Below are 12,644 nucleotides of genomic sequence, written 5' to 3' on the forward strand. Positions count from 1 at the left end.
GTTCTAATATTTGAGGGTTGGGAAATAAGGTTTTGCAGGGATTATATGACAAAAAGTGGACAATTTTTGTTTAGATAGATGAGATATGTACGTATAAATATTGTGTATTTTATTCATTCTCATAATCAAAAATTGCAATTTTTGTTAGAACATGCTATGGGGGTAATTTGGACATGGCTTGTGGGGTAATTTGGACATACCTGAAAGTCTACCTGCCAGGCAACAAAAAAGTAACATTCATGGTTGGTCGAGTTTTTAAAGCGATTCAGATAAATTTTGAGGGATTTAAAATGTCAAAACACTCAAAAAGGAATGTGAGCAATGAGAACTTTCACAAACCTCTATTTTTGTAATTTAGATAAATTGATTTCAATTGATTGATTTCAAGTTCATCTAAACTCTAATGTATATTTTTTTAAATTAATTTCTTTGACATTTGAGCAGTTCTCTAGGATTTCGGTCATTCGATTTTTTTTGTATTTTTTAATCCGACTGAAACTTTTTTGGTGCCTTCGGTATGCCCAAAGAAGCCATTTTGCATCATTAGTTTGTCCATATAATTTTCCATACAAATTCGGCAGCTGTCCATACAAAAATGATGTATGAAAATTCAAAAATCTGTATCTTTTGAAGGAATTTTTTGATCGATTTGGTGTCTTCGGCAAAGTTGTAGGTATGGATACGGACTACACTGGAAAAAAATAATACACGGTAAAAAAAATTTGGTGATTTTTTTATTTAACTTTTTATCACTAAAACTTGATTTACAAAAAAACACTATTTTTAATTTTTTTTATTTTTTGATATGTTTTAGAAGGCATAAAATGCCAACTTTTCAGAAATTTCCAGGTTGTGCAAAAAATCACTGACCGAGTTATGAATTTTTTAATCAATACTGATTTTTTCAAAAAATCGAAATTTTGGTCGTAAAAATTTTTCAACTTCATTTTTCGATGTAAAATCAAATTTGCAATCAAAAAGTACTTTACTGAAATTTTGATAAAGTGCACCGTTTTCAAGTTATAGCCATATTTAAGTGACTTTTTTGAAAATAGTCGCAGTTTTTCATTTTTTTAAATTAGTGCACATGTTTGCCCAGTTTTGAAAAAAATATTTTTGAAAAGCTGAGAAAATTCTCTATATTTTGCTTATTTGGACTTTGTTGATACGACCTTTAGTTGCTGAGATATTGCAATGCAAAGGTTTAAAAACAGGAAAATTGATGTTTTCTAAGTTTCACCCAAACAACCCACCATTTTCTATCGTCAATATCTCAGCAACTAATGGTCCGATTTTCAATGTTAATATATGAAACATTTGTGAAATTTTCCGATCTCTTCGAAAAAAATATTTTTGGAATTTTCAAATCAAGACTAACATTTCACAAAGGCCAAACATTCAATATTACGCCCTTTTAAAATGTTTGTCTTGATTTGAAAATTCCAAAAATATTTTTTTCGAAAAGATCGGAAAATTTCACAATTGTTTCATATATTAACATTGAAAATCGGACCATTAGTTGCTGAGATATTGACGATAGAAAATGGTGGGTTGTTTGGGTGAAACTTAGAAAACATCAATTTTCCTGTTTTTAAACCTTTGCATTGCAATATCTCAGCAACTAAAGGTCGTATCAACATAGTCCGAATAAGCAAAATATAGAGAATTTTCTCAGCTTTTCAAAAATATTTTTTTCAAAACTGGGCAAACATGTGCACTAATTTAAAAAAATGAAAAACTGCGACTATTTTCAAAAAAGTCACTTAAATATGGCTATAACTTGAAAACGGTGCACTTTATCAAAATTTTAGTAAAGTACTTTTTGATTGCAAATTTGATTTTACATCGAAAAATGAAGTTGAAAAATTTTTACGACCAAAATTTCGATTTTTTGAAAAAATCAGTATTGATTAAAAAATTCATAACTCGGTCAGTGATTTTTTGCACAACCTGGAAATTTCTGAAAAGTTGGCATTTTATGTCTTCTAAAACATATCAAAAAATAAAAAAAATTAAAAATAGTGTTTTTTTGTAAATCAAGTTTTAGTGATAAAAAGTTAAATAAAAAAATCACCAAATTTTTTTTTACCGTGTATTATTTTTTCCAGTGTAGTCCGTATCCATACCTACAACTTTGCCGAAGACACCAAATCGATCAAAAAATTCCTTCAAAAGATACAGATTTTTGAATTTTCATACATCATTTTTGTATGGACAGCTGCCGAATTTGTATGGAAAATTATATGGACAAACTAATGATGCAAAATGGCTTCTTTGGGCATACCGAAGGCACCAAAAAAGTTTCAGCCGGATTAAAAAATACAAAAATTAAAATTGAAGAAAAAAGACCGATTTCGTATTTGAAAATTCCAAAAAATATTTTTTTCGAAAAGATCGGAAAATTTCACAATTGTTTCATATATTAACATTGAAAATCGGACCATTAGTTGCTGAGATATTGACGATAGAAAATGGTGGGTTGTTTGGGTGAAACTTAGAAAACATCAATTTTCCTGTTTTTAAACCTTTGCATTGCAATATCTCAGCAACTAAAGGTCGTATCAACATAGTCCGAATAAGCAAAATATAGAGAATTTTCTCAGCTTTTCAAAAATATTTTTTTCAAAACTGGGCAAACATGTGCACTAATTTAAAAAAATGAAAAACTGCGACTATTTTCAAAAAAGTCACTTAAATATGGCTATAACTTGAAAACGGTGCACTTTATCAAAATTTTAGTAAAGTACTTTTTGATTGCAAATTTGATTTTACATCGAAAAATGAAGTTGAAAAATTTTTACGACCAAAATTTCGATTTTTTGAAAAAATCAGTATTGATTAAAAAATTCATAACTCGGTCAGTGATTTTTTGCACAACCTGGAAATTTCTGAAAAGTTGGCATTTTATGTCTTCTAAAACATATCAAAAAATAAAAAAAATTAAAAATAGTGTTTTTTTGTAAATCAAGTTTTAGTGATAAAAAGTTAAATAAAAAAATCACCAAATTTTTTTTTACCGTGTATTATTTTTTCCAGTGTAGTCCGTATCCATACCTACAACTTTGCCGAAGACACCAAATCGATCAAAAAATTCCTTCAAAAGATACAGATTTTTGAATTTTCATACATCATTTTTGTATGGACAGCTGCCGAATTTGTATGGAAAATTATATGGACAAACTAATGATGCAAAATGGCTTCTTTGGGCATACCGAAGGCACCAAAAAAGTTTCAGCCGGATTAAAAAATACAAAAATTAAAATTGAAGAAAAAAGACCGATTTCGTAGAGAATTGCTCATTTCTTATTTATTTATGCTGGTTTACAATAATATTCAAATTTAAAGGGCTACGAATTATTATTCTATCACAACATCATTATTTAAACCTTTTATGAAATATTGTGAACAAAAAAAAACTTAAAAATAAAAAGCAATTACAAGGTTGAACGATATAAAACATGCTCAAAAATCAAATGTTAAACTTATTCTTCAACGTGTGTCCAAATTACCCAAAAAAAGGTGTACATATTACCCCACAAGGCATGTCCAAATTACCCCATAGGTTTGTTCATATTACCCCCACACAAAAATGTGGGGGTAATTTGGACACCTTTAAATTTTTGCGATAAAAATGGGTTTTTCATCAAAATTTATCGATATAAATGACATTTTTCCATAAAATATGGTCTCTATTATCCTCTGGTGTCATCCACATTCCTTTAAAATATCCATACAGCCCGTGGCAGAGCAATTTCCTTAGGGTGTCCAAATCACCCCACACTCCCCTATAGTTTTCTAGTTTTGCGTCTATTTTTTTTATGTGTCCCAAACTTCAAATCGTTAAAAACCTCAAAATCTCGGGTTAGATTCTAAAAAGTTCTATGAGCCAGTTGTAAACAAAGCCATTTTTCTATCAATTTTCAATCAATTTACGAATTATCAAATTCAAAAATGTCAGAGAATAAATCAAATAAGTGTCAAAGGTTGTGATGGCTGTTACCTTAGCAACATTTTAGGCCATAAAAGCCCGTTTTGTGAGGGGAGGGGGCGTTGAGATTTCAAAAAAAGTGTCCAAGTGGTTTGTGCATGAATCCCTTTTGAACTTTTTTCCTATGGAATGGAATTTCACCTAATTCAATTTAGAATCCGCAACTTTTGAGCCATACAGAAACATGGTCAAAAAATCTGCCGCCGAGTTATGAATTTTTGAAAAATAGTGATCTGTGGAAAAAATCTAAATTTTAAACAAAAACAAATTTGACATTACTTTTAATGCAAAATTGAATTTGCAATCGAAAAGTACTTTTTGACAAAGGGTTCCGTTTTCAAGATATAGCCACCGAAAGATCCATTTTAGTGAAATATTTGCAGTTTTTCAATTTTTAAAAATAGTGACCATGAGTGACCGTTTCTAAAAATATTTTTTTAGAAATGTTCAGAAAATTTGCTATAAAATTGTCTAAGAGACATTGAAGATTGGACCTCGGGTTGCTGAGATAGAACCGCTTTAAGAAAAAGAAACACGAAAATTGAAGTTTTCTAAGTCTCAACAAAACATTCCACCATTTTCTAATGACGACAACTAATCTAACAGCTAATGGTCCGATTTTCAATGTTAAAATATGAAACATTCGTGAAATTTTCCAATCTCTTCGAAAAAAATATTTTGAAAAAAATTAAATCAAGACTAGCATTTTAAATGAGCGTAATATTCAATGTTTGACCATTTTAAAATGTTAGTCTTAATTTAAAAATTTTCAAAATATTTTTTTCGAAAAGATCGGAAAATTTCACGAATGTTTCATGTATTAACATTGATAATCGGTCCATTGGTTGCTGAGATATTGTCATTAGAAAATGGTGGGTTATTTTGGTGAGATTAAGAAAACTTCAATTTTCGTGTTTCTTTTTTTAAAGCGGCTCTATCTCAGCAACCCGAGGTCCAATCTTCAATGTCTCTTAGACAATTTTATAGCAAATTTTCTGAACTTCTAAAAAAAAAATATTTTTAGAAATGGTCACTCATGGTCACTATTTTTAAAAATTGAAAAACTGCAAATATTTCGCTAAAATCAAACTTTCGGTGGCTATATCTTGAAAACGGAGCTATTTATCAAAAAAATCTGTAAAATACTTTTCGATTGCAAATTCAATTTTGCATTAAAAAATAATTTCAAACTTGTTTTTGCATGAAACTTCGATTTTTTTCTAAAAATCACTGTTTGTTTCAAAAAATCATAACTCGGCGGCAGATTTTTTGACCATGTTTCTCTATGGCTCAAAAGTTGCGGATTTTTGTCCCCTAAAACATATCAAAAAATCTCGAAAATCAAAAAATACTTATTTTGGGAAATTGAGTTTTAGTGAAAAAAAAAGTTGATAAAAAAATCGGCAAAATTTTTTTTCCGTGTACCTATTTTTTCTCAAAAGTCCTCAACAATACCTACAACTTTGCCGAAGACACCAAATTGATCAGAAAATTCACTCAAAAGTTACAGCTGTTTGAATATTTACACACCATTTTTGTATGGACAGCAGCCAAAATGGCATGGAGACTTGTATGGGTGAACCAACGACGCAAAATAGCTTATTTGGTCATAGGGAAGGCCCCCACAAAGTTTAAGTCAAATAAAAAAATACAAAAAATAAAAATGGTCGAAATCGGCCGATTTTGTAGAGAGTTGCTCATGGACTTAACGAATGGTTCAGATCATATCATTTCTTAAGGGAAAAAATGCAGGGACATTATTCCTGAAGCAAGCAAAGTGATTGGAAATAAGGGAAAAAAGATGTAAAGGTTTTATTAGAAATTTGGGAGATATTCTGATAAAATTGCACACCCTCTTTTCCAAAAACTGCAATGTTTTTGATATTAAATTATAGTTTGATGAATTCTATCTGAAATTATTTTTTGGGCCCATTGAGAATACAAATCACTTCAGAAAAGTGTAATTGGTTGGGTTTATGCTCAACTGTAAGTCGGTTTTATTAATTTTCGATTTTAACGGAATCAACATATTTTTGTGTGTTTTTGCCTTTCTTACTAAAGAAAGGTATAGGATTTACTATATGGCTGGACATCATTTCCATCTTCGTAAATATTACAATTCAGCATGAATTTTCATCGGAAAAATCGCTAAAAAAAATCATACAGCTTCGATTTTTGACGCTCTATTGATTCACCTTGACAGAACTCGTCTATCTCCAATCCTCGAATTTTGAGAGAGAAAAATCCATGGAGTTCGAGTGATGTCCGTGTGTGGTAAAATTTTGTGTCGCGAAGTCCTCGGCTCCCCTATTTTCATTTTTGATTATTCCAAATGCATTTGAAAGCTGGTGTGCTGAACCCGAACCTTTTTGAGGTCGAATTTAGAAATATCAATCTGTTTTTGGATGTGTCAAGACTTTTCAACGAATTACACAGTTTGAAAATATGGTCAAAATTTTTCATTTTCATATCTTTTATTTATCTCTAAAATTTCATTTTACGTACTTAAATCCTCCCAAATTTTCATCAAGATTCATAATTTGGTTCTGGAGTTAGAGCCATTTGATTAACCTGTCATAAGAAAAAAAAATCCCTAAAAAAGGGAAAAAAGCCCAAACCTGGTGACCTTCGCCAACATTTTTCGTTTCTAATTTTAACCGAAATTTCTTTCTACATTCATAGTACAGACCATGACTGAGCATCTGAAACAAATTTGACATCTATCGGTAATGCCCATCAATTTTTAGAACGATTTACTTTTTGCCTTTCTTACTAAAGAAAGGTATAGGTTTTACTTTATGGCTGGACGCCATTTTCATCTTCGTAAATATTAGGTCGTGTTTGAATGATGCTGGATAATCTGGATTGTTCCTTGAAATTCACAAAAACCAAGTACACCAACGAGTAGAGCAACTTTCTGTGAACAATTCTGTTTATTTTCACTTTTATTAAAAATTATGCTATTCCTTTTACAATCATTAAAAAAAAAATCAAAAATGCATTCTAATCAGTCGAGTGCATTGGGCCACGCCCATTTTTCTATTTTCAGCTTAGTTCTTTTTCTCTTCCAGCGCTCTTTTGGCTCTGCTTAGTGCTGCCAAAATTGATGAAATTTTAAGCGAACACTTACGAAAAGTAGCATTTATAGCGAAAGTTTCCTGGCAGCACTTGCTCACTCCAACAGGCGCTGCACCAGCATGTTGGTGGTGTTGGTGGCCACCCTTTGTTCTTTATTTGCCTTCGCTTCTCGCTCGGTTTTCTTCAGCCTTCGATTGGAATGGGTATTCAAAAATTCAAACGTCAGAAGACTCAGCGCGTTTGTTTTTTTGATGGTGCTTGCTAATTATTTACATTTTTCGGGATTATTTTTCAAGTGAGTGACTAACTAATGGTCAAAAGAACATGTTGCCGGTAGTTGGAAGCAATTTTATATCTTAAGCGCTTTGAAGTCGTTAGCGCAAGAGAAAAGATGTTGATGGCGACTTTCGTTTAGCAGTAAACCTCTGATCTTGCGTGTGGATGTGTGTGCCACCAAAATGATGAGAAATGTTCTCGCAAAATAGAAATTATGATCAAAAGTGCATTAAATTTGATCTTTTTGGCCAGTATGTTGCATAAATTTGCGTGCTTACTCGAGGCGGTGCTGTTGCTGGCAAGTTTATAGCCCAAATAGTATTTTTGGAACTTTAATCGAGCATCAAACTCTCCATATGGCGAAGATAGGTGTTTGATTAGAAAGGGTATATTTCCCCTACAATTCAGCATGATTTTTCAACGGAAAATCGCAAAAAAAAACACACTGCATCGATTTTCGACACTTCGTCGCCAAGTCGACAAGTTGTCAAGTTGAGCTTCGAATACTGGCGCATATATTTTGTGGCTCGAGATAGATATCGTAGCTTTTCGGTTTCTTTTGCCCTGTCCATTTGTGCATATCTGTCCAATGTTTATGCAAAAACTTTTGTGACATAAGACATTCATCCGGCTACAATCAATTTGTTTCCCGTGTGCTCCTTAAATCGCCTAAAAGTAGGCTTCATTTTTTCGTGATTTCGTAAGTTTATTTAACAGGATACATTGAGTTCTATCAAGATTTTAGAACTTTCCTAGATTCTTATCGTTTACATCGTTTTTATTTATTGTTTCAATTATCCATGTTTTTTTGCTTTCAAAGTTTTTTTTTCAGTTAGAAAAACGAAAACATCGCTTTGAAAATATCGCTTTTAATTTTAATGTTTTAGAATTTCCTTTTTAATTTGAACATTGAGAATTTCGGTGAGGTTTTGCTGGATACCGAATACAAAACAAGAGATCCTTATTTTTTCTGTAATCGCCTCTGCCCGTGCGAAACCTGCAACGTCCGCTGGTCGTCCAGAACAACATCCGGTAGAGGAGACCAGTCAACCAGTAATCGACCAGCCAAGGGGAAATGGAAGTAAGGTTGAGAACCACTGGACTGGTAGTCTCTGTTCCTACACGGTTCTAGGCGTTCAAAGTGTGTGAATTGTGTGACAATCCAAACCTCTTTTATAACCTATCGAATGTTTTCAAAATGCAGAGAATTGACGCTTCCCTAACACCGACGACGGGAAAGTCAAGTACCTAGAGTGCATCTAACTATGTTATTCAACGCTCCGTCTATGTCGCGGCATAATGAATTTGATTTTATGATAGAGCTTTTTTATGATATTGCTCTTCAGTTGTCAAAACCACTCAAAAATCACAGACAAACAGACGTAAATCATTGAACAAATTTCCATCAATCCCACTCACCCGCTGATGGCCCACGTGTCGTTGTGCGATCCGCCCACAATCTGCAGCATGTTCTTCCGGGTACTTCCGCAGCGCGTGTGCAGCATCGTCATCATCTTCGGAGGCACTAGGGTGTCGGCCAGGCCGGAAACGAACAGCGTCGGTGCCGACACAAACTGGATCTTGTGCACGGACAGAAATTTGTTCCGGTAGCAGCACAGCGGCAGATACTGGACGCACGGATGAATCAACTCCACGGCCATGTCCGGAATGCTCGTGAAAGTGTTCTCCACGATTAGGCCCATCAGCTTGGAACCGTACACGGCGTCCGCGGCGAGATCGATGGCCACGGCACCACCCAGCGAACGACCAAACACCACGATTTGGCTGTGGTCCAGGTCGTGCCGGCTGAACAGATGATCGAGAATGGTTTTCGCGTCCAGGAAGAAGCCCCGCTCGCTGGGCGCTCCGTCGGACAGGCCGTACCCACGGTACTCCACCATCAGCACGTTGCACTGAAGCGTGTGGAAGAACCCGCCGGCATTCTGCAACCGATGGCCCATGTTTCCGGCGTTGCCGTGAAAATACACGATCGTCGGAACGTACCGACCCTTGTCACCCGGATGGCGAATCCAGAAAGCGTGCAGCGAGACGCCCTCGCGGGTCTTCAGGTGCAGCGTTTCGTACGGCAGCCCGTGCATCGACGGAACCGGCACGAATATCCGCGAGTTGGCCGGCAAATCCGGATGGTACAGCAGATTGTCCTGCGCGTGGTACAAAATTCCTAAAAGAAACAGAATCGTTTTATACAGGACAAAGAGATTCAAAGCACCCGCGAAGCTTACCGGAAACGGCAAACAGAAGCAGCAGAAAGGCAAAGAAGCCGCCGTACACGATGTACATGACGAAGGCGGCCAGCAGGGCAGCTCCGGACGCGGCCCAGATTCGCATCGCGATTCCGGCCAAAACCCGAACGATTTTCCAGTCCCGAAATGGCATCTCGTCGGATTGTGTGATTCACCGACTCAATCCCACAGCTAATCCAAATATGGCTCAAGTCAGGGAAACTTGGGGATTATTTTTTTTACGGAATCAAATCAAAACAAAGCCGAACGCTGCGAATCGATTGGTTTGGCGGGTTGGAACGAATTTGGACCGTAACACTTGTATTGCCATTCGGAAGTAACACTAAAACACGCAACTAACACTAATCTTTGGACATAATCAAGAATGATTAAACAAAATCACAGAATTTTGAACTTTTTCTTCAAAATTTACAACACGACTGCATCACTGCTTTTGCTTGCCTTGTGTGTTTGTTTTGATTTTCTGATTTGCGATGACGTCAGTAATTTTGACAGCCAGATGGGGTACGTTCACCGAGTATTCAATTTGATTTGACGTAGGACTATGTACTAGAGAACCTGGAGATTATTATAATAATCAAACCAAAAGTACCAATCGAAGCACGAGAATTGGGTACTAAAACCAAGGGGCTGGAAACTCTAATATTACTTAAGAATATTGAGTATACTAAAGATATTCCAGTATACTTGTTAGTATACTAACCGAAAAGAAATAATCTGTTAGTATATTAAGATACTCTCAGTATATTGGTTAGTATACTGGCGATATGTAAAGAAAATAATAAGTATACACTGAAACCCCGATGGTTTGACACCAACTGTTGTCAAACGAACGGGGTCACTTTTTAGTTTGACACCCTCTTTACACAGAGCTCACACTTACTACCAAACGTTTTGTTTGATAGTATGTGTGAGTCCCGTGTAAAAAGTGACAGTTCGTCACTTTTTAGTTTGACTTTGACCAACCAACGGGGTACAAACTAAAAAAGTGTCAAACGAAAAAGTGACCAACCACCGGGGGTTGAGTGTACTAACATATATTTTGATATACTGGTTAACAAAATAATTATAGCTCTAAAGCGGTATACCCACTTCGGAAGGAACCGGTCAAGAAAAAAATCAAATGGGCAACAGCGGCAGCGCAAGTAAGTCAGAGAGGGTGAAGAAAAGCCCCAAGAAATCGCTCCCTTTCCTTAGTTCTGCTGTTCGTAAAGCTGTTTCTTGACCCCTTTCCTTCCGATCTGCATACTAGCCTTAAGAGTTTCCAACCCCTTGACTAAAACCCTATGTAAATTTTTATGTACAACGGTAAAAAAAAAACAAGATTAAAAACCATTTCTGATCACTTTTTCTTTTATTTTAACGCAAAAAAAAAACATTAACAATACAACATTTTTTCGATGGATCAACTATGGTCCCCTTGAAACGAACTGTCAAGCAGGACCTTTTCTGTCAAGAAGGGTCGTGAAGTAAATTTTTCAAAATTGAATTAAAAATCCATTTTGAATCCTTTGCGGTCGTTTAAAGGGTCATTGTACTCAGAAAAATAAGCTCTATCACTGTAATCTATAATATCAGCAATGTAAGCTTTATTTTAGAACCCAATAGTCAAACGGAGGTACACTCAACTCCCGGTGGTTGGTCACTTTTTCGTTTGACGCTTTTTTAGTTTGTACCCCGTTGGTTGTTCAAATTCAAACTAAAAAGTGACGAACTGTCACTTTTTAAACGGCGCTTACCCACACTGTCAAAACAAACGTTTTAAATAGCAAATAGTATTTACTATGTATCCAGATTTTTAAACGAAAAGGGCGTTAGAATGATGAACGCCCGAAATGTCAAAATCACGCAGTGATACCAACATTACGAAAAACATCCACATTTTTTTCTAATGTTGATGCTACTGCGCGATTTTGACATTTCGGACGTTCACCATTCGAACGCCATCTTCGCTTAAAAACCTGGATATGGGAAATTAGTTGATTTAGTATTTGATTCTAAAAATCATTTTCATCGGATATCAAATGGAAATCAGTTTTAGAGGAAACACGCAAGCAATAATCACTAAAAACATAAAAAAAAGTTGTTTGTATAGAAATCTGCAAGTAGCGAAGCAAGAGTAGGTACGTCGGAAAAAGTGCCCAATGTACTGCTCAGGCCATGCTTCCTTCGGAAGAAGCGCCTTCGGGTTTCCGGAAGCAGGCCATCCATTGCTGCTTCGCCCGCCGCTTCAATCCCCATAAATGTCGTAATCTGTGAGTGAATCACTCATTTTCATAAAAATTAACTTCATCTGATGGTTGTTTGAAAAAATATGACAGAACAAAATATTTCAGTGCTCAGAGAAAACTGAGTCGGAAAATGTGAAAAATGGCTAGATGCTTCCCAGTCGCGACGTTCTAGCAGGATTCTAGCAGGTTTCTTACAGAGCTGGATATTCTTACAGCATTCTAGCAGGTTTGTTCCACCGTTCTAGCAGGATTCTGACAGAAACAGCTCTGCTAGAATATTTCGTGACTGCACTGAAAGAAAGGCGCACAGCAATATCACATGTTTCACACGTGAATCTGCCCCATACGACATGGCATGTGAATGTCATGTGCAAATCACTTCGAAAATTCTCATCGCGCGACGCGGTAAATTCAATAGAAAAACACGTGAACTTAACGTGGCGACACACTTGAAATTGAAATGATGTTCTTGTGATTGTTAAATGAAATTACATTCGATTTCATGTGATTTTTTGGTCGTAATAAAATATATTTATTGCTTTTTTAAATTTATATTTTTACACCCTTTAGCTCAATAATGTCATATAATAAAACAAAAAAAAATCACGTCACTGGTCTTCTTTGTTTTCTTCCATTTTTAAAGACGATGACGATGGTGCGGATCTTGGCCATTTTTTGTAAATGTTAAAAAGCATCAATCCGCATAGGAGTAGCAGCTCCTTCCGACCACGCCAGGATGGTTGTGTACTTTGTGGCCATCGCGGGAATCAGCACTGGCGGCAACTGCTCCCAGAACTTGTCCCAGAA

General features: G+C 35.4%; 1 protein-coding gene and 1 long non-coding RNA gene across 2 annotated transcripts in view; both read right to left on the bottom strand.

Moving 5' to 3' along the window:
• Positions 1–12,644, bottom strand: part of LOC128093157 (uncharacterized) — a 71,358-nt gene that overhangs the window by 6,118 nt on the left and 52,596 nt on the right. The window lies entirely within an intron of this gene.
• LOC120431072 (protein ABHD13-like) lies at positions 8,280–10,071 on the bottom strand. The gene is made up of 2 exons (XM_039596226.2): positions 9,586–10,071; positions 8,280–9,524 (listed from the first exon to the last, which is right to left on the bottom strand). The coding sequence occupies exons 1-2, from the start codon at positions 9,737–9,739 to the stop codon at positions 8,758–8,760; spliced, it is 921 nt and encodes a 306-aa protein (XP_039452160.1). The 5' UTR covers positions 9,740–10,071; the 3' UTR covers positions 8,280–8,757.

The sequence above is a fragment of the Culex pipiens genome, chromosome 2 (genome assembly GCF_016801865.2).
Source record: "Culex pipiens pallens isolate TS chromosome 2, TS_CPP_V2, whole genome shotgun sequence".
NCBI lineage: Eukaryota > Metazoa > Arthropoda > Insecta > Diptera > Culicidae > Culex > Culex pipiens.

Bases quoted from the DNA above. Each gene is read 5' to 3' on its own strand.
- LOC120431072 (XM_039596226.2), bottom strand. From the start codon at position 9,739: ATGCCATTTCGGGACTGGAAAATCGTTCGGGTTTTGGCCGGAATCGCG. The intron at 9,525-9,585 runs GTAAGCTTCGCG...TGTTTCTTTTAG, and splicing joins GCTTCTGTTTGCCGTTTCCG to GAATTTTGTACCACGCGCAG.